The 27,502-nt window shown below is 59.9% G+C and overlaps 1 protein-coding gene across 4 annotated transcripts; it reads right to left on the bottom strand.

Moving 5' to 3' along the window:
• Nucleotides 1-90: 90 nt before the first annotated feature.
• MLLT6 (MLLT6, PHD finger containing) lies at nucleotides 91-22,354 on the bottom strand. 4 transcript variants are annotated; one of them, XM_036033855.1, is made up of 20 exons: nucleotides 21,832-22,354; nucleotides 20,560-20,639; nucleotides 20,054-20,108; nucleotides 19,666-19,775; nucleotides 18,637-18,740; nucleotides 18,280-18,373; nucleotides 15,936-16,100; nucleotides 15,168-15,266; nucleotides 12,534-12,750; nucleotides 11,524-12,138; nucleotides 10,906-11,087; nucleotides 10,571-10,679; nucleotides 9,154-9,220; nucleotides 8,800-8,945; nucleotides 7,930-8,127; nucleotides 7,749-7,837; nucleotides 6,283-6,632; nucleotides 5,775-5,865; nucleotides 4,420-4,776; nucleotides 91-3,859 (listed from the first exon to the last, which is right to left on the bottom strand). In XM_036033855.1, exons 1-20 carry the CDS (start codon nucleotides 21,938-21,940, stop codon nucleotides 3,818-3,820), a joined length of 3,279 nt encoding a protein of 1,092 aa, XP_035889748.1. In that variant the 5' UTR covers nucleotides 21,941-22,354; the 3' UTR covers nucleotides 91-3,817. The 4 variants fall into 4 exon arrangements, with proteins under 4 accessions (XP_035889748.1, XP_028375140.1, XP_035889749.1 ...); XM_028519339.2 differs by having other exon boundaries at nucleotides 15,936-16,103; nucleotides 21,832-22,353; XM_036033856.1 differs by having other exon boundaries at nucleotides 12,612-12,750; nucleotides 15,936-16,103; nucleotides 21,832-22,350.
• Nucleotides 22,355-27,502: the final 5,148 nt, after the last annotated feature.

Here is a 27,502-nt window from a genome sequence, read left to right as displayed (position 1 = left end):
CCCCACCCCACTCCCTGCCAAGGCTCCCATGGTTGGCAGGCCGCCTCCCTCTCCCTTCGAAAAAGCCAAACAAAGCAGGATGTCTTTGGATTTTTTTTTTTTGTAAAACATTCTTTTATTAAAAGAACAAGTGCTGTTTACGAACTGCCCTTCGTACAAATAACATCCGTTATACAAAGATACAAGATCCGGGTTATGCACAATTCCAGGCTTAGAGGTTGCGGGGGCGGGGCGGGTGTTGCCTTTTGGGCTGAGGATAGAAAGGAGGTTTTAGAAAGAATGATAAAGGAGCCCTGGGTTTGCAAACCATGGCTTCCCCTCCCTGCTCCCCTAGGGGGGTCTGCTACATTGAGACAGGCTGGGATGGAAAGCGGGTGGGCGGGCCAGGGTTTGGGTCTCCCGTCCTGCCACTGAGTCCCAAGCTGGGCTGGAGGAAGCAAACAAAGGGCAATGAAGGCACCCCTCGGCCCCCAACTTTTCGGGAGATCGAGTCAGAGCGGCGGTCAGGAGCTAGACATTTTTGGTCTGATGGATGTGACTGGCGGGAACCAGGCCCCTGGGCCCCACCTGCCATCCATTTCCCAGCAGAAAGGACTTGCATCCCCCCAGACACCTCTCCCCAGGAAAACGGGCTTTTCCCCAGGGGAACTGGGAGTAGGCTGCCTACCCCTAACTCTGGCCTGCTGCACACCGAGGAAGATGCTGGCAGCTGGCAGCGGGGGGTAGGTAGATTGTGCCTTTGAAAACATGTCTGCTTTTCCAGTTTGGGAAAGGGAAAGATGAAGATGACTCTTTCTCGAGCTGGCCTCTGGCGCTCTCCCCTCATTTGTCTAGGCCCTCCCTAGGAGAACTCCCCAGAACTCAGAGCAGGAAGGGCAGGGGTGCTCTCAGCGGCTTCAAGGTAAGGGCACCTGGAGGCAGCGCAAGACCCAGGAGCCTGAGGGGAAAACTCACACACAGGAAACACTTTTAAAAAGCATCCTTTAAAGTGGCATTGTCTATGGAGAGGACCCATCAGCTCTGAGCTGAGACAGTCAGTGCTAGATACCCGCCCCCCCCCAACACCCCTGTACTCACACCACACACACACACACACACACACACACCAAGGTGGTGCAGTGGGGGGGGCAAGCAGAGGACCAGAAGGCCAGGGTCCCCAGGGCGGCCCTGGCTCTTCCTGAGCCCCTACCCCTCCTCAGTGTGAAGGTATCACCTGACACTCATGCACCAGCTGTGACCTCGAGGCCAGACCGAAGCTCTGCACGCACACCCCACTCGCACTTCCACGCTGAGGGTGGGGACACACGAGGCTCTCAAACTTCACTTCCGCCCTGCAGACCACACCCTGCCCTCCCCTAGACAGAGCAGTCTCCACCCCTGCACCCCTTCCCACACCTCGTCCACATTCATCCTGGAAAAGGGGACTGAGCCTGGGAGAGGCGGGTTAGATCCATGTAGCCATTTCGCCCCCACTGGGACCCTGCTCCTGCCGGAAGACATCCAGACCTTTCTTATTACAAAGCTCCCTAAAAGATGAGAAGGTACTGCCTCTCTCCTGCCCCACCCCCACCCCAGGGACAGCATCACTCCTTACCTAGCCTAGGTCCCGTCCTCAAATCTCACCTGCCTGCCTGCTGCTGCGCCCAGCCCCGGGGAAGCTGGACAACACGGACTGCTGGAGGTGAGAACCCGAGGCTCTCAGGTGCTGGGACAGAGGAGGAGGTCTCGTTTCCAGTGCACTCAATCATGTGGACCTCCCGCTCTCTGCCGAGGCAGCCTCGGGGCGGATGCACTTCCCGGCCCGTCCAGAAGCCAACTTCAGCTCCAAGTGGGTGGTGGGTCTCGGGCAAGGCCATGGGTGTGAGTGAACAGCTCTTCTAAGGATCTCGGAAGGTATTTTTTTTTCTTTCTTTCAGTGATTTGGGGGCAGGGAGTTAGATAGCTTAATAGATGAAGATTAATAAAATGCTGAATTCTATCATTTCTTTCTAACTGATATTTAGCATTAATAAAAAGTGAGTATTTTTGAGGTCATCACAACTGCCTCCCCCACCCGCCCACCAAGCCCTTACAAGTGCCTAAGAAATTGCCTCCGAAGGATTCCCACCCCCCCATTACCAGTTCCCTAACATCTTACAAAGTCTTATCAACAGTCATATTAATATTATTTTCAGTTATCAGAAAAAAACCAGTTGAGCAGCACAGGCAAAAATATATCTGCACTACGTTTCTGTCATTGCCAAAAATATACACATCTTCTTTTCTTTATTAAAAAAAAAACCCAACAACAAAAATCCAAACAGAAACACACACACACACACACACACACACCCCACACATGCAAAGAGACTGACCAGACAGGAGCACCGGGAGAGCGGGCAGCGCCTCCTCCCGGCGCCGGCCCCAGTGCAACCGGAACAGACGCAACCCTGGCCCTCTCCTGGCCGCCCCTCTGGCCCCCAGGCCTTTGCCACCAAAGGCTCTGGGCGGGTGGGGACTTTTTAAGGTGAGAATTAAAGTGTTGCCCACTATATCCTGGGGGAAATCGCTGGTGGGTGAAGGGACGGTTGTTAGGTCAGTGTAAGCTTTTGTCTCCCCTGGGTGCTGGGGGTAAGGTGTGGGAAGCAGGCGGTCTAATTCTGGGAGGGAGGTCTTCCCTATGGGAAGTGACTTTGCCCTCCCTTGCCCTGTACCCCAATCCCTGGGGCTCCCCCTGTGCCAGGGAAGCAGGACCTGCTATCAGTGGGGGAGGAGGAACTCGGAGGGGCCACTGAGACCATATGGGGTCTGGGGAAGGGGAGGCAGGACATTACCCTGATTCAAAGCCCTCAGCCCCCAGTCACTCTCCGACACTGGAGTACTGTTCTGGTTTTGTGAACCATCCACGCCCCGAGAAGGGACCCAAGGTGGTGAGGTGGGGAGGGTGCAAACGAGAGCTGGGAGACCACCCTCTGAGCACTGCTCCCATCCCTGCCCTTGGCTGCCCCCGGGTGGAGGGGGAGACAGACAGACAGACTTGACAGACAGACACACACACACACACACACACACACACACACAAACAAGCAAGCTCTCTGAGTCAGGCAGCTAGCTCCATCTCCCCACCCTCGGCACTCCTAAATCCAATAGTGCAAAAAGGGGCAGGGTGCCCAGGAGCTGGGCCTCGCCCTCCCTGCCCTCCCCCAATCCATCACCGGGCCCTTCCCCCCGTAGAGGCGGGGAGGCTTGGACTGCATTCGAGGCCATCCTGCCCCTTCCTCAGCCCCCCAGTCTGTGGGCTTTTACAAGCTCAGCTTGTGACCCTCGCTGGGGGGAAGGGGACTGGTAAGAAACAGCCCGAGGGTCCCTCCTGCCGTCTGCCCACGCTGGGCAGACGCCGCAGGTACAGTAGGGCCACCGCATCTCCCACAACAGGTTTCTGCGCAGGGGCAGGCCCAGGGCCTGTCCTCCGCTTCTCCCACTCAAGTGCTGATCCGTTTTATGTGGGGGGGTCCAACCCACCCCCCACTCACGCCACAGCCCACTCTGCTCTGCGGGGGATCTCAGCACATTGGCTGAGAGTAGGTGGGCTTGGAGCCTGTCCTCCCTCTGAGCTCCCCACAAAGGGTGAGGGCAGAGGGGTAGGGGGGCCAAGTGGACGGAGCCCCCTCTCGGTCTCGGTCGTCAGGACCAGGCGCACCCCACACTCCCCGGGTCTCGGCACGTGCTCTGGGCCAGGACTCTCCAGTGTCTGGGCGCAGGTGCCTGCTCCAGGCTAGGGTCCCCTCAGACCAGGTCTGCCCCTTCACTGTAGGGGTCAGGAGGGGTGTGGGTAGATTTAGCCTTTTTCCTGGTTGGCTGAGGCTCCTTTGTCAGCAGTCTGGAAAGAGAGGAAGGGAGGCTGGGGGTTTGGGAGGTGTCTGGTGCTGACACCTAGTTGAGACCAGCTCCTTGGGACAGGAAAGCATCGTCAGGGTGCAGTGAGGGAGCCCGGCCGCAGCTCCTGGGCCTGGGCTAGGGCGGGCGCACACCAGCCAACAGTGTGTTGTGCTACGTGTGTCGCCCTGCAAAAGGGTGCCGGGCTAGGCAGACACGCACCGGCCGAAGCCAGCACCCTGTGCTCTGCACACCCTCAGAGGGAGAAAGGAGGGCCTTTCTGGAAATGGCCCACCCAGAGGGAAAATGACCTTATCTAATTGGTCTTCCCAGAGGAATGCTGTTGTCTAATTGGTCCATGATCAGAGTGCATCTTCCTTGGATCTGCAGGAGGGGTATGCGTGTGCTAGCAGAGACCTTGGGTGTGCAGCAGGGTGCTTTGCTGACCTATGTGCCACTTCCTTCCTCCTGATGACACACCTCATCTGATGATGTACCTGCTGATGTTTCACCTCTGCCCCTCCCGGAGAAGGAAGACAGAACAGCCCCGGACCCCTTACTCACCCCTCCTTTGGGGCCACTGCCACTGCTGTCCGCCCCGGACAGGCTGAGGAAGGGGTTGGTCTGAGCAGTCAGGACTGGAGGGCCGCCCGCTGCGGCTACTGCTGCGGCTGCAGCTGCTGCGGCCATGAGACTGGTGTTGTTGCCGAGGGAGGGAGCCACCAGGGCTCCTGCGGGCAGCAGGGGTGGGGCAGACGCCGTGGGCAGCAGGCCAGGAGTGCCAGCGGACAGCAGCGGGGTGGAGCTCCCTGCTAGCAGGCTGGCCATGGGCAGCTGGGAGCCCCCGGCCATCTGCAGCCGCTGCAGCTCCCGCTTCTGCTGGATCTGCTGGATCATTTGGTAGACAACGGTCTGGTGTTCCTGCAAGTGGGCCAGAATGCTCACTGGCCAGTGGCCCCCGAAGCCAGCTTGCCCTGCTCGGCCCAGGCCCCATCCCTTCAGGGTGGAAGCAGGAGACAGTCCAGGTTCTCTCGTCTCTCACTCCCCACTCGCAGCCGCAGCCTCCCCACCGGGACTCGGAAACGGCTGCACACTATCAGGGTCCGTCAAGTGGGCAGTGCTGGCCTGGCACAGGGTGTTCAGTATCCCTGGCCCCGCCCCGCTCTCTAAGTCAGTTCCTTGGTCGCTATGACAACGACAAATGCTCCCAGGGGTGGTAAGACCCCAAATTGAGAAATACTAAATTAGGTCAAGTTTTCAACTCCCCCTCTTTTTTTGTTCTTTTTTTTTCATTTAAGATTAACTTATTTTTGCTTTGAGTAGGCAAAGCACTTTCGAGCGGTCTGAAGCCCAAACCAACACATCAAGCTGCACCCTAGGAAACCTTGCTCCTGCCCCGTTCCCCTCTGGCCCCTGCAGGTCACCGGCTGAATTGGTTTCTCGTCTCTTTCTAATGCTCCTTTATGTGAAAATGATTTTTTTAAAGATACATTTTCAACTCCCTCCTTTTTGAAAGGCACAACTCCTTTCCTCCAACGGAGATCTTAGCAGAGCCCAACATAAAGGCAGACCCACGAGGTGCTGCTCCGCTCGGGGGTGTTACCTGCCCCGTCACCCTCCACGCAGACCCTGAAGTCCCCACACCCCCAAGACCCCTGGAGCTGGGACTGGAAATGCTGGAAGACTGAGGACTAGCATGCGGTCGGGGCCACCACAGCGTCCCTTCCCCAGTGCCTAGGGGGCCCTGAGAGCAACCCTTACCCCCCTTATCCCCCTCATCCCATAGGGGGCGCTCCAGTCCCACGGGGGCTACCCCCATCCCCAGGCTGGCCCAGGCCCTCTGAGATGGGCCCTTCTGCCCTGCCAGCGGAGCAGGGCACTCCGCCACGGGGGTGGTGGCCTCAGAGGGAGGGCATTACCGGGGTCAGCTGCGGGGAGGCAAGGAGCTGCTGGAGCTGCTGGAGCTGCTGCTCTTGCTGCTGCAGGAGGTGTCTCTGCTGCTCGGTTAGGCTGGGCAGGGGGACAGAACACAGACCATGGGAAGGGACAGGGAAACACTCCCCCCAAGTTCCCAGACTCCCTCATACCCCGGTGGAGAGAGGCAGGGATACGCGGTTTTAGAGAACTAGAGAGGAGCAGCCTGAGCTTGGAGAGGACAGCGGGAGACAAGCTGGAAAGAAGAACTCCCCCAGAAGGAAGACCTCGACTGGGGCTAAGAATTAAACGGGCGGTTCCGACCCAGAGAGCGGCCACCCAGAGGCACTCCCGTCTAGCACCTAGGGCGCACCTGGGGCCAGGAACTGACTAGATTCTCAGACCTGTAAGACTGGAGGACGATTTTCCCCTCGGGGGACTGTGGGTGTTTGGGGCGAGTCCCTCCCAGAGCCAGCCTCCCCACTCCACTCCCCAGGCTGAGCTCTCCCTCACCTGTTGAGACAACCTGGCAGCTGCAGCGTGGGGGCCCCACCAGCCTGGCTCAAGCCTGCAGGGTTGGGGGCAGCAGCCCCGTTCAACCCTCCCAGGAGCCCATTGAGGGGCAGCGCCCCGCTGCCCGCCAGCCCCCCCAACAGCCCCTCAGCCATGGGCATAGCCCCCAGCCCCGCTGCCCCCGGTGCCCGGCCCAGCCCGTTCTGCGGCTGGGGCGGGAGCGGGGCAGGGGCCCCGGGCAGGGCCAGGGGCAGAGTGGCGGGGCTCTGCTGGAGCAGGGGCAGCGGTGGGGGCGTGCTGTGGAAGGACAGCGACGAGCTGCTGCGGCTGGGGCAGCCTGAGTGTGGGTCCTGGGGAGGGAGGGGGAAGGGAGGGGTCAGAGGGGCAGGGGGCCAGCACGGTCTCTCTGGCCCCCGGCCCAGCACCCACCAGCATTCTCACAGAGCACAGCCCCCCCCCACCTCACCCCCAAACAGAGCCACCTGTGAGGAGGAAGTAAGGCCCAGGGATTAAGGCTAAGAAGCCTACATATCTTTGCAAATTCTGTTTGCAGACCACTTCCTGGGAGCCCAGCACCCCTCGCCATCTCTGTTTAGCACTAAACACCAATGGTGGTGGAGAGTCCCCGGTGAACCAGAACTGGGTTCACTGCTGGGCCCGCACCATCTCGTTATTCCCGTTTCCCAGGCGAACCGCTGACTCTGGGGCCCTGGAGCCGCAGACAGCCAGAGCGGAAGGCTCGGGTTCGAACCCTGCGACCACGGCTCCGTGGCGCGGGCAGCTTCTCCGCCCCCGTCTACGCACTCATAGCACGGGGATGAGAGCAGCACCTACGCCACAGTGAAGACTGCACAGACCAGGGCTTTAGGAGCCTCAGCACAGGACGTGACGAGGGGCAGGTGTGCAAGATATTAATTAATATCAGTCCTGATGGTGGTCACTGCCCGAGTCCCAGGAAGTGGCAGGGAGAACGGGAAACCAGGCTGCTGGATTTCAACGGCACCCACGACACCACAGTGGTGACCGAGACCCCCAGCAGGGCCAGTCACACAGCGCTGCTTCTGTGTGAGGTGCTGCAGTGAACCCCTCCAAGGGCCTCTCCCCGCGGCCTTCCCTGCCCACCTGACGTCTACAGAATCCCAACCGCCATCCTTCCTCATGGCCTTCAAACTGTTTCTTTCTTAGTGCTTTTCCCTCTTTGCAATTATTGTCTTCTTGGACTTAGCCTATCATCAGGGGCAGGACTAAGGTCGTTTTGCTCAACTGACTGCTTTGCCAGTGCCTGGCACTAAGTAGACACCTTGTCATAATTACTTATCTAACGAAGGGACTGATCAGTCAACTCATTGCTCAGCCAATCACTGCACTGCCGGGACTCCGATAGCTGCAGGGTGGAGGTGGGACCCGGAGGCCCTGGCACCTCCCCTCTTCTGCTCTGCCCTCGTGCCCGTCCCCGCGGTGCCCACCTCGGAGGACGTGGACAGGGAGTTGTCCAGGCCGAGACTGTTCTTCCCCGGGGGGCTCTTGCTGGTGCTCAAGGAATCGCTGCTGCCGGCTGAGGGAAGGGGACCGGGGAAGCAGGTCAGGGCTGGTGTTCCTGCTGCCCGGCAGAGGCCCCTACTCCCGGGCTGGGTGGGCTCCCTTTACCTTGAGGAGGCAAGCCATAGGGTCCGGGGACAGGGCCATTGGCGGCGGGCAGGACGGCAGGCAGGGCGGGAAAGGGCACAGAGAGCTGCACGTTGAGAATCTGCAGCCGCTCCTTCTTGGCCGTAAGGCTCAGGATCTGCTCCTGAAGCCGCTGATTTTCCTTTTGCAGAGCGTGCAGCGCCTTCAGCATCTCCACGACTGCAGAGAGAGAGCCACAGTGCCTGAGCCCTACGGGCTGGTAGAGGCCGGGGCGGGGTCAGAGGGCCGAGGGCGGGGCCTGGGGGAAATCCTAGTGAGACCTGCTAAAGAAGGCAGCAGCACCAGCAAGGGTGAGCTCGGAGGGGCGGGACCGGGGAGCTAGAGGTGTAAGGACAAGGGGTAGGATGTGAGGCTCCGTTGGAGGCTTTGTGATTGGGAGGGAAAGGGAGGGCGGGGGTTCAGGCTTAGTGAGGCAAGGGCCAGAAGTCCGGGAGGGCCAAAGGCAGGCCCGGCAGGAGTATCCAACCATTTGGCATCTCTGGGCTACATTGGGAGAGCTGTCTTGGGCCGTACGTTAAATACATTGGGACGTGTAATCACAAAAAACCTCATAATGTTTTAAGTAAATTTATGGTTTCCTGTAGGGCTGCATTCACAGCCATCCTGGGTTACCTGCGGCCCGCTGCTGCAGGCTGGACACCCCTGAAAGGGTTTGCGGGGGCAGGTACAGAGTCTAGCAAGGGTTAAAGGTGAGGCTGCAGTTGGCAAGAGTTAGGGCTGGGGCAGGGCCGAGGGGCGGGACTTTGAATACGTTTGGGGACCTCAGGGGGAGGGGTGACCGAATCTGGAGGTCCTAGGGCAGGTCGCCCAGCCCCAGCCACCCCTTCTCACTGTTGACGCCGGCCTCGCCGTCGCCCTGCTTTTCCAGCAGCTGCTCCATGTTGGTTGTTCCGGGGGCCGTTGGGTCTAACTGGCCGCCCACACAGGGTGCGGACGCCGTCTGGTCGAAGAGCGCGGGGAGGCTGCTGATGGGGGACCTGGGGTCAGAAGGGAACACCCAGCTCAGGCTTACCTCACGCCCCCACTCTAGTCTCTCTCTTCCTCCCCTCCTCACCTTGGGGGTTCCAGTCATCTCTTTCTGGACCCCACCCTCTCCAGGTGCCCGCTTCACCACCCCCTCCTGTCGGGGTATCCCTCCAGTCCCCGCTCCCAGACCCTCCCCCAAGCCACCGCCGGCTCCCTCACATGGAAGACAGACTCTCCTGGGGGGAGGTCCCCCGACACCGGAAACTGCAGTCCTCCAGGTCAGGCTCTTGGAAGGAGAAGGGGGCAGGGGTCAGGGAGGGGTAAAGGTGCCAATTGGCCTCAAGGTCCCCACCTGGGAAGTGGGTGTGGGGCCTGGAACCTTACAGCAGACCCCTCCCCACCCGACTGGCAGTTCTGGCTCCCAGGGCGCTGGGAGCCCCGGCACCGGCACCGGCACCGACACCCGTTCCTTGGGGGGTAAAGCCACGGATCTGGTGCCTGCCTTTTCTCTAAGTAGAAAGCCTGCTGCTGCCTGGCTACTTCCAGGTCCACCCCCCAGTTTCTCTCCTGGCAGCTTAATGCTGTGGAAATTTGGGGCCTAGACAGTCCTGGGTTGAACTTGGACCTCACACTTGCTGTTAATTTGGGCTTTAAACTAACCTCTGAAGTGATTATGATTAAAGTAAGGCATAACCCTGGCTGATGTGGCTCAGTGGGTCGAGTGCCTGCCTGTGAACCAAAAGGTCACTGGTTTGATTCCCAGTCAGGGCACATGCCTGGGTTGCGGGTCCCCAGTTGGGGGCGTATGTGAGACAACCGATCAATGTATGTCTCACTCATGGATGTTTCTCTCTCCTTATCCCTCCCCCTTTCTTAAAAAAATTTAAAAAATAAGGTAATAAAGATGAAATGTTAAGCTGCATGCGGCAAGCCCTTAATGATTGTAGCTACTATGTTTTGTATGACTTTATATATTTATACACTCACAAATTAGGTGACAAAACCCTTGATTGGGCCAGAGTTCCGATTTGGGTCTTTAATTTTGAATTAGACTCGGTCTAAGGTCTACCTAACTGGGGGCTGGGCAGCAGACCCCACCTCCTAGCTGGCCACGTGGTGTCTCTGCACCAATCAGCTCTCTAAGACTAGATTGACTCTCCGGGGAAGAGGGTGGGGCAATTGTGCCCCGCCCCCTTAACTCCTGCGCACCGGAAAGCAGGTTGCTCCGCTGGTGGCATCTCTAACCCCTTATGCCGACAACTCCCTGAGGACAGCCCGGGGCCACACTGTGGCACTGAGAGAACTGGGGCTGGAGTGAGGGGCCAGAACTTGAGTGCTGCCTCTGTTTCTGCCTAATTCAATTCTAGCCTCCTTGAGCACTAGTAACCCATCTTTCTCCTGGGAGGTAGAGCATTAGTCTTTCTCCCCGGGCCTACTCCACCCCCTCATCCGGTTTTAACCTCAGAGTGCACCCTGGTTTGCAGTGAGTGAAAATCTGTTTTGCAGAGAGAACAATGGCCAGAGGGAAGGAGCGGCCAGGAACCCTCCTATCCTTTCTGTGGGGGTGACATGCAGGTGATGGGTGCCTTCTCAGGCCTTAGGGAAGAAAGGGAAATGGGGTCAGAGACTCACATACCTGTGTGGCTGCTCTCGGCTTGGGTAAGGAGGGGGTTAACGACACCCATAGGGGTTCCAAAGATGTGGGCAGAAGGGAGGCTGAAGGTAGAGCCAGCCAGAGAAAACACCTGAGGGAAAGGAGGCAGAGTCCAGCCTGGCGGTTATTCTCGGGTCTAGGGCACAACTGTGTTTACCGGGTGGAGGGGACCAGGTGTGCTGGGGAGGAGAGAGGACCAGAGAGGGAGACGTTCTGGTCATCAAGCCCAGCATCTCGAGTTCCCACAGAGGGCCGGGGTTTTGGCAGCCTGCCCCCCACCTGCCCAGGGCTGGAGAGCCCGGGAGTTAAGTCCTCACCTGAGTGGTGGAGATAGAAGCAGAAGAGGAGGGGAGGGTGCTGGTGAATGGGGAGCGGCTGAGCCGGGGCAAGGCGGAGGTCCCTGGGGGCCCCAGCAGGCTGGAAGACAAGGGGGTGCTGCACACAGCTCGCAGCATTCCACCACCGTGGGAGATGGGGTCCTTATTACTGGTGTAGATGCCTACGTGCACAAGGACACAGAGGGAAGCATACAGAACCCCCCGGCCCCTCCAGTCCGGTGGCTGGGGGGCCCATCCCCAGGAACACTCCCCTGGATCTGGCCACACACACACCCCAAGCCTGATCTTCTTGCGAGAAAAGGTGTTTCTTGCCTGAGTGGTACCTGCTTTACCTGTCTGCTTATTAGACTGCCTTGCTGGGCCTGGGGAATTTAATTCCTCTTTTCTAATAATCCAATCAAAACTTTCTGTCCTGCTGGCAATCTGACTCTCTCCTACGGCAATCATGCAGAAGACGGGCCTGGGCGCGTGTCTTAGATGTGGCCGTCACTTCCACCCTTTATCTCTGTCCTTCCTTCTAACTGCACGTTGAAGCCTCTGCCCCATTGTCAGACTGGCTGGGCCCTGAGGTGCCCTTCATCCCCAGGGGTCACTAACCTGCCCCTAGCAGGGGGGACTCCAGGCTCAGGCTGGGCAGGCTCCCGGAAGGCCCAAAGGTGCGGGAGGCCAGACCACCCAGGCCGGAGCTGACCAGGGACCCTCCCGAGAAGGGTGAGGCAGCGGTGGCAGTAAAGCCAGCCAGCTGGGCGCCAGGCAGGGAGGGGGCGGGCGGGGCCCCGACGCCCTCCTCGGTCCGGCTGCCCTTGGGGCGGCCTGGCCCGTGCCGGCTCCTCTTGCTGGCTTTGTGCTTCTTCTCCTTCAGGCCTGCCTCAGGGGTCTCCTCGGCCGGTGCAGAGGCGGCGCTCAGTGTGGGCATCCGCTTGTGGGTGCCTGCTGAGGTCCCGGACCCTGACACGTGGGGAGACTTATAGTCCCCGGGAGACGGTGCCCGGGCCCGGCCTGAGCTGGAGGTGGTGGTGGAGAAGCGCATGATGGGCCCGAAGCCGGAGAAGACCACCTTCTGCTCAAAGAGGTCAGCCTTGGGAGGCTCAGGGGCTGAGGGGGAGGGGGGAGCCGAAGGGGTGGGGGCTGTGGGCTTGGAGTACTTGTCCTCCTCTGGCTGTTCCAGCTTGGGGAAGGCAGAGAAGTCGGGGGAGCTCTGCAGGGACGACACTGCACAGAGGGAAAACGGGGTTACAGCCGGGCCCCAGGCCCCCCACTCCCAAAGTGCACTAGTGGGAGAGGGCGCTGGCTGGGGGATGGGGAAGCCTGGTTTCCTGTCTCAGCTCGGCCACTGTCTGTGTGTCTTGCGATGGGTGAGCCCTCCCTCCCCAAGCTTCCCCACTTATGATAAGAGGGAGGAGAGGAGAGTTCCAGCCCAAAGGGAAGGGTTGACGGGAGGGTTTGGAGAAGTGTAACTTGGTGGGGATCCCCCATCTTTAACCTGAACCAATTTAAAAAGCAAATGAGATGCAGACCAATATGCAAAGGCCCTTGCCAGAAAAGTTCAGGGACAAAGGCTGTCCCGCTCCCAGCCTCCTCCAGGAGGCTCACCTGCCCACACTCACCTGCAGGCTGGAAGGGCCCCCCAGAGGAGGAAGAGGAGGAGGAAGAGGAGGAGGAGGTGGAGGTGAAACTGCTCACACCTTTCCCACTGCTCAGCTTCTTCCCCTTGTGACTCAGGCTATGGCTGGAAGACTTTTTCCCCTTCGAGTCCCTGTTGCTCTCAGAGGTCTCCTGAGTGCTGGCCTCGTGGTGGGAGGAAGAGGAAGCAGAGGAGGAGACCTGAAGGAGGGGGAAGAGAGGAAGGCTTGAGACCAGCTCTCTGGGCCTGGGTTCCCTGGGACTTGGGGATGGAGCAGGAGCACACAGGGCCTGGGGCTCTGCTGGGAGAGCCCAGAATGCGCTTCAGGGAGGACCCTCGGGTAGGGAGACGGTGGTGAGAGCCCCCTGGCCCTGGGAGGTGGGCAAAGCGGCTGTGGAACTTCCGGGAGTGAGGAGCGGTGAGCATTCCGGACCCAGGAGGCTGCCTGTCCTTCACTGCAGTCAGGGAGCGATACACACAGTCCCAGAGTCTGTCCTGACGTCCCTATTTGCTCACTCGTTGAAGAAATACATACTTGGGCAGGCCCCGGAGGACTGGGCTTATGCTGGAAGTGGCATGGGCCGCAAAGAGGGCTGCCCTGGCTGCATCCTGGGGCCCTCCTGCCGGCCGCCACTCCCTCCCTGCTCATGCCCCCAAGCTCAAGCCACCTGGCTGACACCTTGTTCCCTGGCCACCCGTGCCCTCCTGGGCAACCTGAGCCCGCAGTGCCTGGCCCTCTGCCGGGGAGCCTGTTCTTACACTTCCGGGGAAACATCTCGTCCTTGACAACCCAGCTCTACAGGCCCCCCTGGACACCGGGCATGGAACAGGTCCCTCTGTCCTCGTTTTCCGGCACTGTGTATGCACACCCGCCACGTCAACAATCGCCGCATATACTGTCCCCATATCTGGGGTCCCCAGTAACCTCTCTGAGGGTGGCAGAGCAGGGGCTGGAGGAGGATGGGCTGTGGCAGGCTCTGCCACTCACTGCCACGTTTGTGTCGCACGGTCTCCCAACCTCGCTGAGCTTCAGGGCCCTCATGGGGCTGATTATGCCCATCTGGGCAGTTCTGAGGAGCACAGTGCTAGATACACAGTGTAGGGTGACCTGATGACTCTGGCGGCCGTGGCTGCTACTGATAACTGCACAGACAGTGTCTGTGGCGGTGAGGAGTCCAGGCCCTCAGCTCAGACTGCGTGAGTTCAAATCTTGACTCCACCGCTTATTAGCTGTGCACTTTGAGGCAACTTACTTAAGCTCTCTGTACCTCAGTTTCATTTAGTAAGTGGAGTTCATAAAATACCTACTTCACTGGACTGTTTTGAGGATTACATGAGCTAATCCCCACACACCCCGTAGGTGCCCCTGTTCTGGAAGAGAGGCTGGCGTGTGGTGACTGAACGAGAGCTTCGCATCACTGCAGGGAAGGCGCTTTTCCTCCCGGTGGAGATCCGGTGCTCGGTAAACGTGGGCTACCCCGGCAAACGCCAGGGGGAGGGGGAGGGGGGGGGGGGACCAGAGCCACCCTGCACTGCCCTCCCTGGGGGGAGCCCTTGTGTCCTCTTCCTCTTTGTTCTTTCCAACAGCTGGAGTTCTGAAGGGAGCCAGATGTGGTTCTGGGAGCAAGGGAGGAGAGGGGCTGGGGGAGGGGTAGCTGCAATGCTGGGGCGGGTGCAGGGGGATGGGCAGAACGCTCCAACTTGTTGTCCAAGGGAACACCCAGCCACTGGGCGAGCTCCCAGGCCCTTGGTCTCCACCTGTCTGCAGGTCCCAAGGCAAGGTCAAGAGACAGAGGCGACAAGCTTTTCCAGGTGAGTCCTGGGAAGCGGGACAGGGCGAGGGCTGCTGGGGCATTGCCATGGCATCGTGCCCCTGGAAACCTGACCCCGGAGCCTTCTGCTAAGATGCTCAGAGCTCTGCCAACCTCCCCAGGCAGCGGGGGTGAATGGAGCAATCCTGGCGACAGGAGGAGGCGGCTTCTCCAGGCCCCTGGTCACCTTCCCTGGGGAGGGCAGGCTGGAAGGAGGGGCAGAGGGGGCTGCTCTGGCTCGGATCAGTGACTCCCTGGCCTGCCCTTTGCTGATCCAGATGCTGCCTGTTTCTGGAGACAGGCCTGACACGCCACGCCCCTCCCGGGAAGGTGGGTGAGCGGGGTTCAGGGTGCTGTCCGGGGGCTGCCACGGCTGTACTCTCAGCCCCTCCGACATGCCCAGAAGAGGGTTTTGGTTAGGTCACAGGCTGGGGGTGTCCTCCTGACATGGGGGTGAGGTGAAAAGGGCCAGGGTGAGGGGGAAGGTGTCCCCTCTACCTATCTCTGGGGAACTTGCCCTGGAGCTTGGAGCACTGGCCCCACAGATAGGAGCCCGGTGCCAAGGCTCCGTGTCTGGATGGAGGCTGATGTGAACACCGGGCAGCCCGCAGGTAGCAGGGTAACCCCCACGCCACCCCCGCCCTCCCGGTTGGTTGGTGATTGTTGGGGCTGAGGAACAGAGGGGGTGGAGGTGGGGAACGCACCTTAACCTCAAGCTGTGGGTGGTGCCCGGGTCCCGGGCTCACCCCCACCCCTCCCCCCTCCCCAAGGCTGAGGCCACCCCTCCTGGGTGCGGGCAGCAGTACCTTGTCGGCAGTGGGGACCACAGGTGGGCTGAGGATGCTGGGGGGTGACTCAGGCCGCTTCTTGTGCTTCTGTTTAAGGCGTTCCTTGTCCTTTCGACTCTGGGGAAGGACAGACGGTCAGACGTTGGTATTGAGGGGCACTGGGGTAAAGAGGACACGTGCACGCACAGAGTGGACCGCTCTCCGAGATGGGCCCCGGGGACGTCGTCTCCGCCAGTGGAGGGCCCGGGAGGCTGGCTGCACGGGAGTGGCTCCGGCAGGCTCCCCCGAGAGCCAGCAGCTCCTTGTTGTCTCCGCCTGCCGACAGCAGCCCATCCCGTCACCACACCAGTGACACAGCACCACGCACGTGAGCACGCACCCGCGGGGGTTCCCACCAGGGACCCGGAGCTGTGCAGGGGGGTGGGAGCCAGCTCGTGGTGACGTGAGGTGTGAGGGGACGCAGGCACGCACGCTTAAAAAGTGGGCTGGCACCAGGCTGGAGTGTGGGGTTTGCGGACCATGTGGGAGGGGGCTTCGGGGACACTCATGTCATGGGGGGGCTGCTGGGGGAGGCATGCAGGCACAAAGAGCCCCGGGGAAGCCGGGCCCTCACCTCGCCCTCTATGGCCCCCGTGTGTGCCCGTCTCGGCCCCCTCCCAGCCCTCAGTGGCCTCAGAGGAAGGAAGGGGCAGGCCCCGAGGCCTCGGGGGCACCTTGGGGTGGGGTCTTGAAGGAGGTGTGAGTTTGTGAGTGTGCGCAGGACAGTGAGAGGGAGAAGATTTTTACCTTCTTCTGTCCCCTCTCGTGGTGGGAAGGGTGCTTCTCTTGCTGGGTGGATGGTGAGGCTGACCGGCTCCTCCGGCCCGTGATGAAGCCGCTGCCACCGCCCCCCGAGCTGCCGCCACCGCCTCCTCCTGCTCCTCCGCCTCCCCCACTGCTGTGCCGGGAGGTCTTCTGGGGAGAGAATTAGGAGGGCTTGCCAGATTCTCCTCTCCTTAGCTTAGCGAAAGGTTCTTGAAGAACATGATCTTGGGGGCCAGTCCCCCTGTCCTGCCTGTCACTGAGAGGACCTTGTGTTCTGAACAATGCTCTGCCCCACGGAAGGGCACTCCCTCAGCGTCCCCCAGCTTGTCCAGGGCACAGGCTTGGCGACAGAGGCCCAGAAGAGACGGGGCTGTTTTGGTGACAGCCAAGCACGCTGGAGGCAGGACCGGGCCTCAGTCCTTGCTCTCCACCCAGCTCTTCGCATGGTGCCCTCTGGCCTGCGGCAGGCAGCCTGAGCCTCAGCCTGGGGTGGAGGATGTGCAGGGGACCCCTGTGGGAGCCCTGCCCCCTCTGCACTCCACACCCCGTCCTCCCCTCCAGACACCTCACCCCAGCCCTCAGCTCTCCTCCCTCGTCCCCACCCCGCCCCCCGCCCCCAAACACAGTGGTCCCACAGGACAGCCGCCCTCAAGAAGGGGCAAGCAATCATCCACAGGGAGAAAACCCAGGTGACCCCCATGCTGCCTCTGCTCCCAGCCAGGGCCTGCTCTTCCTCCCCTTCACCGCTAACGGGCTCCCCACACCCAGTCTGCGGCTCCCCCATCCCAGACCTGCAGCTGCTCCCTCTAAGGTCACCACTGCCTCCCAACTGCCAAACCCAAGGGCTCGTTTCGGACCTTGTCTGACCCAGTCTTGCCCCAGGCACTGCTTGCCACACCTGGCTCTTAAGACTCTCCCGTTCACGATTCCCTTCACAGCCGGGCCCATCCCACCCTGGTGGGCACCTGGGGATTCTAGCCCCAGCCTCATATACCTGAGACCGGCCCTGTCACCCTGCCCAGGGGGTCCGACAGCCACCAAACCTGAACTTTCCCACTTGGCACCTTCTCCAAGCCAAACCGAGCTCCCTACTCTGTCCTAAGTCATCCGCAAACCCTGAAGCCAAGGCGACCACATAACCTGACCTGCATCAGGACATAGATGGAGGTGGGAGGGGGAACTGTGAACAATGACACCAGGACGACAGACACACACTGGGACCGTCCAGGGTAGCCTGCCGCACCCCTGTCCACGGCGGCCCCCCAGCACTGAGAGCGTGGATCCCGATACACTGCCCTCAGCCACTCCTTGTCAGCTACCCGCACACAGGCAAGCCTCCCGGAGTCCAGCCTCATCCCTCCATCCCCCCCCCCCCACCCCGCCTTCTGCAGCTGTCCCCTGGTTGCCAGCCTCAGGATCCAGCTTCCCAGTGCCTGCCAGGGTCATCTTCCCTAAAAACAAATCTGATCATGTTACCCTCCCGCTCACAAGCAGCCTGACAAGCCCGCGGCTGGGGGGTGAGGTCCACACTGCCATCCCTGTCGGGCAGCAGCCCCCCTTTCCAGGACACCCCACAGCTTCTGGAACACGCAGGGCTCTCCCCACGCACGAGGGAGCACCCCTCCTCCTCGGCTCCCTGAAGCCTGGGTGCGAGGCAGCCAGCTCTGGCCCTGCCTGAGCTTCTCCTGCCTCATCCCCACAACACGCACTGTCCTGCTGCTCCCAGGATTCTCTCTCCTCTCAGGATGTGGCCCCTTCCGGTCCCTCCGCCTGGGCTTCCTTGCCCTCTGTCTTTGCTTGGCAGGCTCCTGCGGAGCTTGCAACCAAACTGTCTACTCTGAACTTCACAGATGCTGTCAGATGAGTTACATACTGGGGTGGGTCTTAGTTTACTCATCTGTAAAATGGGAAAACATGGTGCCTCCAGTTCTTAGGGTTGTTGAGAGGATCATGCAAAATAATCCATGTGAAGAACTCAGTACAGAGGCCGGGGCACAGTGAGCCCACCCCCCCATCACATGTTGGCTCTTACTGTTCCTGCCTCCATCAGCTCCTGTGCCACCTCCTCCCTGAAGCCTCCCAGACTGACAGGCAGGATCTGAGCTCTGTCTTCTGGGATGGACTGCTTGGTCTAACTCTGATTCGCCGTCAGTCCTCAGGCTACACTTCGATTTATTCCTCATTCAGTGACGAGCTCCTTGAGGGCGGGGACCGGGTTCCTTCCACCCTCCCCCCTTCTCTGCGGGAGGCAGCAGCCTGGCCCAGAGCCCACGCCCTCTACACCATGCCTGGCTGCCCCGCTCACGCCCTGGCAGGTGAGACTCACCATCTTGCTAAAGTGGTATTTGCAGTAGCCGCAGTACTTGACGTTGTCCACCTCCAGCACTTCTTCCTCACACAGCAGGCCTGCCATTTGGGCACTAACCGAGAGAGGGCAGCCTGAGAAGGGTGTGGCCATGAGCCAGACCAGCCTCCTCCCTCGGACCCTCCTGGACCCCGCCAGGGCAAAGCCAAGACCATCCAAGGACGGCACACCGGCAGGACAACCGAAGGCAGAGCAGCCAGGACGAGCCCACCCGGCCACCCACCCTGGCTGACCTCGGAGGGGGTTGGTACAGCGGGCCCGAGACGGGACCCCAGACAGCTCTGGAGCGGGAGGCGTGGGGGCGGGCAGGGCTCTCACCAGGTGACGTGGAAAGCCTGTCGGCATCCGTGGCGGTTACAAGTCATGCAGGCTCCCGAGGCTGCCTTGCTCTCCCGGCCCTGCTCCTCGCAGATGTAACACGTCTGCGGGACACAGCGCAACGGTCCCCTCCTCCCTCCCACCCGAGGGACCCCTCACTCCCACCCTCCCCCTATTAACCTGGGTCAGCGCTAGCCACAGAACTCCCCACGATGATGAGAATGTCCCACACTGCGCTGTCCAGCCCAGCAGCCACAAGCCACATGGGCTACTGGGCGCTTGAGCTGTGGCTGAGGAACTGAATTTTAAGTAGTATTTAATTTTAACTAATTTACACAGCCACATGTGGCTGATGGCTAGCTACTGTGACAGAGAGCACAGTCCGTGGACAGTGAGCCCCGTGAGGCCAAGGCCTGTGCCCGCCTCACTCACTCTTCTGGCCTCCGACTAGAACCTGGAGCCCACCCTCCGCCAGGCTGGCTCCTCCTCCTCCCCCAGACCCCCGCCTAAATGTCCCTTTCCTTCCCCACCGCATTCAAGGAAAGCCCCCCACGAGGCACTCCTTATTTCAGTGCCTTGTTTTCTCCACAGCCTCACCACAAACTTTATCCACTTTATTTGCCTGTTTATTGACCGTTACAGTTTGCCCACACGAGAGTGTGAGTTCCACGGGGAAGAACGCCCGTCTCGATCACTACCGAACGCGGTGAGCTTGGTGGCCCCTCACCCCAGGTGTGACACCTGGTAGGTGCCTGGTGGCACCTCGCCCCGGATGTAACTCACAGTAGGCACTCTGTAAAGTGTGTTTAGGGCCAGAACGAATGAACTGCTCGCCAAGGTCTGCCCTCTGGCAGTACGTGAATCCCAGACCCTGAGCGTGCCTGTCAGTGAAAGGTGCCTGCTCACCTCCTGAGCTCCCTGACAGTGTCTGCTGGACAGCATCGAATTACACGGGGTGAAGAGAGAGGTGGAGGGACCCGGCTAGGGAGGGGCGGGGGTGGGGGCGGGCAGAGCAGGGGGGGCGCTGACCTTGTTGAAGCGGTCGTGAGGCACGTACTGCAGCACGATGGGCTCCATGGTGAGCACGTTGGCAAACTGCACCTCGGGGATGTAGAGGGCACACACCACGTGGGCCCAACCTGGGGCGGGGCAGGGGGGCAGGACAGGCGGGGGCTGCGACGGCGACCTGAGCCGGAGACCCCGACCCGCACGGCCCCACACAGCAGACAGTCCCCTCCTCCGTGGCATTCCCATCGGATTCCAGTGCCCGCTGGGAAAGGGAGATGAAACACACACCCCCACACACGCACACCAACACACACGCACTCCAACACACGCGCACTCCTGCCTCCTCGGACCCTGCTCAGGGGACCTTGCTGACCTCAGCAGATGAGGCTGCAGCTCAGGGCCCGCTCACCTCCATTGTCGGTCCTCTTCAATGCCCCGTCCTTGTGTGGGCACAGCTCACACCTCTGCCAAGGCAAGGGGCACAGGGATGGAGGGGAGCCTTCTCAAAAGGGGGTGGGGATCTGCCGCTCTGCCCTGCCTGACACATTCCAAGGGCCCCGGGAGGAAACAGCTGTGTGGGGGGCAATGAGCTGGGTGCAGAGGGAGCAGGACGAGCTGGTAAGCGTTGAGCACGGGTGATGGGAATATCAGGTTCCTTGTCGTGTTCCCTCTACTTCTATACAGGTTGGAAATTTTCCGTAATAAGAAGTTCAAACAAACGAGCAAACAAAAATAAAAGGCCCCTTGGCTGAGGTGGGGCAGAGACGAGGGTGAGATGGGGTTGGTGATAGCGTGCAGGAAACAGGAAGTCCTGTGTGACAGTCCCACCCAGTCTCCAGCTCAGAGTCCCCTAGCCTACCCAGGGGAGATGCTCAGGTGTATGCGCAGGAGAGAGGAGGGGAGACTCAAACTCACCACCCTGGCTGCTCGCTCCTGAGATTCACATTTCCGGCAGAACCAGGGTCCCGTTGGCACCTGGACGATGCCATAGCAAGCTGGGGGTGGGGAGGAGAGTCAGGGAGCAAACCTGTCAACAGTGGCTTTTCCCAGAGTAACCAGGGAAGTGCGGTGACTCTAAAGGACTAGAGCCACTTCCAGTAGGGGGGGCTGCTCCCCTGTCTGGGGGCTCACTCGCTAGCCAGCAGGACCACAAAGAATACCCAACAGCGCACAAGCCAGCCTTCAATCACACAACCAAGCACTCAGAGCAGGGGCAGGAAGTCTGAGTCCTTGACCTTAAACTCTACAAGACCCTCCCCAATGCCCTTTCAGGACCTGCTTCCCAACTTCTGCTGGGGACCATCAGAACAGAGAAAACTAGAGGGACATTACAACAGTCAAACACGTTTTTTGTTGTTATTGGGGGGGGGCATTTCTTAAAGGGCCAGTAAGGGAAGAAGCAGAAAAGTTGGGGGTCCAAGGACCTCATCTTCAGCCTCTAACAGGGCAGGTCAAAAGTTAAGGCTGAGGACAGGTGCAGTACAGGTAACCCATAGGAGAGTGGCGGGAAGAGCCGGCAGAGACAACATTAAGGGCTGTCCCAGGAAGGGGTGGGGGCAGCTGGCTGTGCCAGACAGGCGGGAGATGCCAGCCTGCACCCTCGGCAAGATTCCTCAAGGAGTTAACTCCCGAACCATGTGCTGCTGGGGGAAACTCCAAACCTCCCTCTTTTCGATTCCGGCCCCCTGCACAATCTCTCTCCTATCGGCAGCTCTTCCTCGGAGGATTTTAGGAGTCCCCTCTCCCCTGGGACCCTTCTCCTCTCTTCCCAATACGCTCCTCCCAGTATCCGGAAGCGGGAGGGGGGATGACTCCCCCTTGACCTCTCCCTCTGGGGGCCGGGACCAAAATAACCGGGCAGGAGGGGACACCTCTAAGGTAAACATTCTCCTAACAGCCCCGACACTGACGGTGCGGGGCTCGGATAGTGCACTCATTGCCCCCTAGACTGTCTCCAAACTCCCTCAAGTTGGGGTGGGGGGCGCGGAACTGGAACAATAGGCAAGAAAACAATGCCTGACCTGGTCCTCCAGGACAGGGCGGGGGGAGCCCCGACGCCTCCCAGCCCTTCAGGTGGGGTGGGGGAGGGGCGCCCGAGCCCCAGGAGGTCTCCGGAGGGCGCGGCCGAGGGCGCCGTGCGCACGCCGCCCCTGGGGTCCCGCCGCCCCCCGCGGGCCACCCCCGTACCTTGGTGGACAGCCACGCTGCACGCGTGCCCATCACAGTAGACCAGCGGGTTCTCGGCCCAGCCCCTCTCGTCCGAACATACGCAGCAGCCTCCTACCATCTCCTTCATACTCCCATGAGCTCCCTCCGGGGCTGGGGCGGGTAGCCGGCCGGCGGGGGTCGGGGGTCAGGGGGGGAGGGAGGGAGCGGGGGGCCGCGCGCCTCCTCGCTCCCTCCTCCTCCTCCTCCGCCGCCGCGGCTTCTTTTCTTTGCCTCCTCCTTCCTCCTCCTCGGCGTCCTCCTCCTCCTCCTCCTCTTCGCTCGCTTGGTCTGGCCGCCCCCCCCGCCGTGCTCTCGCCCTCATGCCCCGACGGGCCCCCCCCCCGCCCCCCAACAATGAGGCCCGAGCACCGGGCTCACCCCCTCCGCGCCGCGCGCCCAGCTACCAGGGCCGCCCTGCCGCCGCGCAGCCCGGGCCGGGCGGGGGAGGCGCCGAACGGCACATCGCGGGCGCCCGCCCCGAGCAGCCCGCTCACGCACCGCCCCCCCGGCCTCCCTGCCCCGCCGCGGCAGCCATGGCCGCGCGCCTCCGCTCGCTCGCTCCCGGCCCGCCCGCCGCCCGCCGCCCGCCGCCGGGTAAAGTCTTAGGTTCAGGGAACAAAGCCTGGCTTGGTAGGGAGCTTTTCGCTCGCTCGCTCGCTCCACGCGAATTTTCCCTCATTCTTTCTCTTTCTGTAGTTCTTAGTTGGCGCTCCTGAGCCCTCCCTCTGCCAGTCCTTCGCTCCCGGCCCCGGGTCCGATTCTCCAGACTCCTCCAGGTCTTCGTTTCTGCGGCTGTTCTTCAACCCCAAGGAAACTTGGGAGTGGAGAGCAGGGGCAGGGGCGCTAGAAGAAGCTGGCGCGACGTGAGTCGCTCACCCCCTCCGTGTCTGGGGGCTCTCTGGGTGGCCGCCTGTGCGCTCTCTCCCCGGAGATCACTCTGGAGGGTAGACATTCTAACACGCACACGCGAACATTTGTTCATTCAACAAGTGTTTATTGAATGCTGACTTTGTGCTGCCTCTGGGTAAAGCGGTGAACAAAACAGGTATTCCTGCCCTCGGGGAGCTTCCGGTCCAGCTCACAGACACACACATCCGGACGCACACGGACTCGTATAACCCTTAGAGCCACACCAAGGCACTCAGACACACTAATTCCCAGCCTCATCCAGCCACACCACCTGCCCCTCCCAGGGAGATAAAAACCCCAGGTCCGGCCCAGCAGGCGCGCTTAGAGACCCACGCGAGTTAGAGACTCACCCCTACGGACGTAGTCACAGACAAGTTACACTTGACCTCTAGGCGTGCACACAAACAAAATACAAAGTCACACACACAGCACCCCCCCCCCATGAAAGTCCTTGAAATTGAGTTTGGGAAGAAGTGAGGGGGGTGTCAGACCAAAGGCTTCATCCCCAAGATCCGTGTGGGCAAGGGGGACGAAATCTGAACCCCCCCCGCCCAACTTCCTAAAAAGGGGTGGACGCCTGCAGGGACCAAAGGTCACACTCCCTCATTGGGAGGTGGTGTGGCGGAGGAGAGAAGGCAGTTCGGAGAGGCTTCAGCGACACTTCAAAGACCTCTCGGCCGGGGACGCTTCCTGCGGGGGAGGGGCAGACGCACTGCAGAGGGGAAGACCCGCAGGGTACAGAGGATGGAAGAGGTTGCCCCCCCTTCCGCGCACTGCCCCCTTGGCTGACTCTTCCGCCGGGACCGCCTCCTTTTCACCAGCACCTGTTCAACCGGAACATCAAGGGGCCTGGGCCCGCCGCCCCCCTCCCTTCGCGTCTATTTAGTACCTTTCATCCGGGAAGGTGGGGGGTGGGTGAATCCCCGCCCTGGAGTGGGGAGTAGGGCGGGGGAGAACTTGTCCTTGACCTGGTCTGTGGCGTAGGGATTTACTCCCTTAATCCCGGCAAAGCTGGAGTTTAAGACGGTCGGGGAAGCCGAGTTCTGGGCTGCGGCCACCACCTTCCTTTGCTCCTGCATGGACTCGGGAATTCCGGAGGGCTGCCGGGATGAAGAGGTTCTGTCTAAACGAGAGGGGCAGGAGGAGGCCTGTCTCTACCGCCTCCGTGCTTAGGGGAGGGGGCCGAAAGCCAGGGGATTGTCGGGGGCGAGTCCGAAGTTTGGGATCGTTGCAACGACTGCCACGCGCGAGTATGGTCCGCTTTGTGAACTTCGCTCATACGAAAAGTTAAACAAGACACAGACGGGAAGTCTCAAGAAATTACCTTTACTGACGGGAATAAAACTTAAAATTAATCGCAAAAATGTTATCCTTAGCCATTCGCCAGTTTCGGAATATTTGAATATTTGCTTTCGGGACCGACGGCGGCAGAGGTGGCCGCAGTTTCGGGGTTTCGTGGGATGAGGGTCACTCGAAAGCCCGTTGGTCCCTGAGTCTAGGTGAGGGCGCCCTGGGGACTGGGACAGAGGAGCTTTTTCTAGGGTCCTCGCCCGGTGCGGATGCACCGCCTGAAACTTGTGGAATGAACGCGCTACGATACTTGTGCGTTTAGTAAGTATTAGGAACACCTTTTCGTTTAATGTTCCCCACAGCCCTTTGGGGTGGGTGTTAATATCCCCATTTTATAGATGGAGGAACCAAGTTTCCAGCGGATCGAGCGATTTGCCCAAAGTCACACAGCCTGAAAGAGGCAGAGCCGGTATTTGAATCCAGTCTGTCCTCCGCTAGGGCTGGGGCTCCGCCACCACTTGTTCGCCGAATTCCTGTGTCGAAATCAGACGTCCGTCCTCCCATCGCAAAAGTTCCTTTCCGAGGTCCTGGGGGAGCCCGGCGTTACGCGCGCTGGGCTGGATTCGCGGCGAGCACTCCCAAGGCTGAACTGTCAAACTTATTCTCCGGCTTCCAATATTTTTCCGAGCACTTATTATGTGCCTGCCCCCGCCCCGCCGCGCACACACACACACACACACACACACACACACAGAGGCAAGAGCAGGACTTAGCCAACAAGTGGTTCAAATTCACCGTGCTTCGTGTAACTGAGCGCTTATTTGGGGGGTCACGCTGATCCCAGGTGTGCAGTTTTGGGCCAGTGAGTAACTTTACTTTTCAGAGGTTCAGCTTGTCCCTTTTAAATGTGGGCATTAAAGGCTTCTTGAAAGAGCTGTAGGAAAGATTTAACGAAAATCCTTTTGTAAAGGGCTAAAGCATACAGTAGGCGCTCCATCCGTGCTCGCCCCCACTCCGCCCCTCTAAGCGTGCCAGGACATCGCGTTCCCGCTCCCTCTTCCCGCCTCCGATATCTCGATGTCCCGCGCGACCCGCGGCTTAGGGACTGGGGCAGAGAGGACCAAACAGAAAATTATTTCCGCCCGCTCGGCCCGCCCCGCCCCGCCCCGCCCCGCCCCGCCCGTCCCCGGAGCCAGAAGGGGATTGTGGGGCCGCCGCGGCAGCCGCCGAAGCCGAGTGGGGCGGAAGCGCGCCTCGCGCTGCTTCTCGGGCCCGACCGCGCCGCCCCCTGAACCTCCCGGCCCGGTCCTGCGGGCTGTAGTCGGGGAGGCCCCGGAGCTCGAGGCAGCTGCCGCGGTGCGCGTTTCCACGAAGTCTGGCCCGCGGGTTCCCAGAACAGAGCGGGGGAGGCTGGAGGATGTTGAGGTTTCGCTTCTGCTAGCGGGCCGGGCGCTCGGTTTCGCAGGTCTTAAGAGCCGGAGACGCACCCTCTCATTAGAAAGCCCCGCGCTCCAGGGAAGGGCTGCGCTGACGCCCGTGGATTTTTGTTTCGTTTGCACACCGATTTCTTCAATAAAAGCAAAGCTTCTGACCTTGGGGGTGTCCACTGAGGTTAAAGTTACTTTCCTGAAGCAAACCCAGCCAGTAAGAGGCTTCAGGTAGTTTACCTGACCGCTGGGAGAGCCTGGCGTGACCTAATAGGAAGAGGGGGCGGTAGAGTCAGAAAGACCTCCGTTTGAGACCCATCCTCGCCACTTACTGGCTTTGACCATGGGTTAGTAATGCTTTACCCGGGACCCTCGATTTCCCCATCTCAATGCGGACGGTAGTACCAAACTCAGGGATGATGTGAGCAGTGACACCGTCAAGTGTCAAGCACGGGAAAGGGTGAGGGTGATTTCCCCGACAAAGGTTATGACTCGGAGGTGGTCTCTCCAGCAGGTGTAGTTGGGGTGCGAGGGTGGGTGTGCTGGTTCTTTCCTATGCAAGAGGAGGGATGTCAACTTAAAGAGGAACTAGTGGGAGTGAGGGGATTCCCAGGCATCAGGAGGCCAATCGTCATGATTATTGTAAATAGTGACTCGGCAGGGCTGGGAAGAAGCACACAGTAGTGCCAAATCCTGCCTGTGTCATTAGCTAGCAGTGTGACACCCAGTCTTGCTGCCTTGGTTTGCCAACCTGCAAAATGGGAGTCATTGGATCCCCTCCTCCACACTACAGGGCTTTGGCAACTCCAGCCAGCCAAAGTCCCAGCAGGTGCTTTAAGAGCCACGAGTAACCCCAGGTGGTCCTTTTAGGGGGTTAAGATAGGTAAAAAGGGAAGCCGTTCATGATGTGAGGTAGCCATCTATCCAAACTTTTTCCAGAGCCAGCTGGCGCCTAGTTCCAGCCCTGTTCCTAGCCAGCTCTGCGACCTTAGGCAAAGCGATTGTCCTCTCTGGCATTTGGCTGGGTGACCAGGTCTTGAAATTCCCCTTGGAATTAACGTTCTGTGGTTGATGACCCCGCTCTCGGGGAAGTTACCAGGCTGAGGGATGACAGATGAATAGCATATTTGCCCTGCTGTGTTCCTCTTTTCCACCAGTTCCTCCTGAAGTCTAATCTTTATGCCCCTTGTTATAGTTACCATCAGGACAGCAATAGAAAAAGTTGAATTATTTAGTCTTCAGCAAACCCTTCAATGAATCACCATGGACAGGCCATAGGGGACAGATACACGGCTACAGCATGTGGGACTGTGGGAGTGACGGACACATAGAGAAATAACTTCAAGATGATAGTTCTGTGATAGTTCTAAGAACAATGCTGACACAGGCAAGAAGGAAGTGACGGTGTTTGTGGGGTCAGGGAAGGCCTGAGCTGGAAATAAGTGGGTGAAGGAGGGTCTGCAGGCAAATAAGGAACAGATGAGTATCCCTGGGGGGCAGGGAGGTGGACAGCATGTCCAAAGGCGTGGAGATAGGAAATAGCAAAATGTGTGTTGAAGTTAAATTAGAAGAAGGGCATACCACAAGCTTCACAAGTGCATAGGTGAGTGATACGGCCACACCCCTTACATCCTGTGGCAGGAGCACTGTAACTCTCACTGCTCTAATACCGTGTTGTATTTCATCTAGCTATATGTATCTGTGATGAAGGGAAATAAGACCAGAAACAGCCTTCAGAAAGGTCTTGAGCATTGTGTCAGCTACATGGTGGTACGTGGATAGGGGAGCGGGGTGGGCTGGTGAGAGGATGGCTAGCTGTAAGGCAAAACCCAGATTAAGGGGAACTTGGATACTGTGCTCAGAAGTTTGGACTTATGAGGTCTGTCCAGAAAGTATCTGGCCATGCTCTATGAAAAAGAGACCTTTATTGAAGAAGATACAAGAGACATTGTACACAGGACAATGACGCTTCAGTCCCCTTCAAAGTAGGCACCTTGAGACCTCACACAGTTCTCCCAATCACC

This window comes from Phyllostomus discolor, chromosome 8 (genome assembly GCF_004126475.2).
Source record: "Phyllostomus discolor isolate MPI-MPIP mPhyDis1 chromosome 8, mPhyDis1.pri.v3, whole genome shotgun sequence".
Taxonomy (NCBI): Eukaryota; Metazoa; Chordata; class Mammalia; order Chiroptera; family Phyllostomidae; genus Phyllostomus; species Phyllostomus discolor.
The sequence above is the reverse complement of the archived record's forward strand: the minus strand, read 5'-3'. Positions and strand labels throughout refer to the sequence as shown.

Bases quoted from the DNA above. Each gene is read 5' to 3' on its own strand.
- MLLT6 (XM_028519339.2), bottom strand. From the start codon at position 21,940: ATGAAGGAGATGGTAGGAGGCTGCTGCGTATGTTCGGACGAGAGGGGC. The intron at 8,128-8,799 runs GTGAGAAGGGGT...CTCTCTCTGCAG, and splicing joins CGGCGAGGCCGGCGTCAACA to TCGTGGAGATGCTGAAGGCG. The intron at 4,777-5,774 runs GTAATGCCCTCC...GCCCACTTGCAG, and splicing joins CCTCCCCGCAGCTGACCCCG to GAACACCAGACCGTTGTCTA.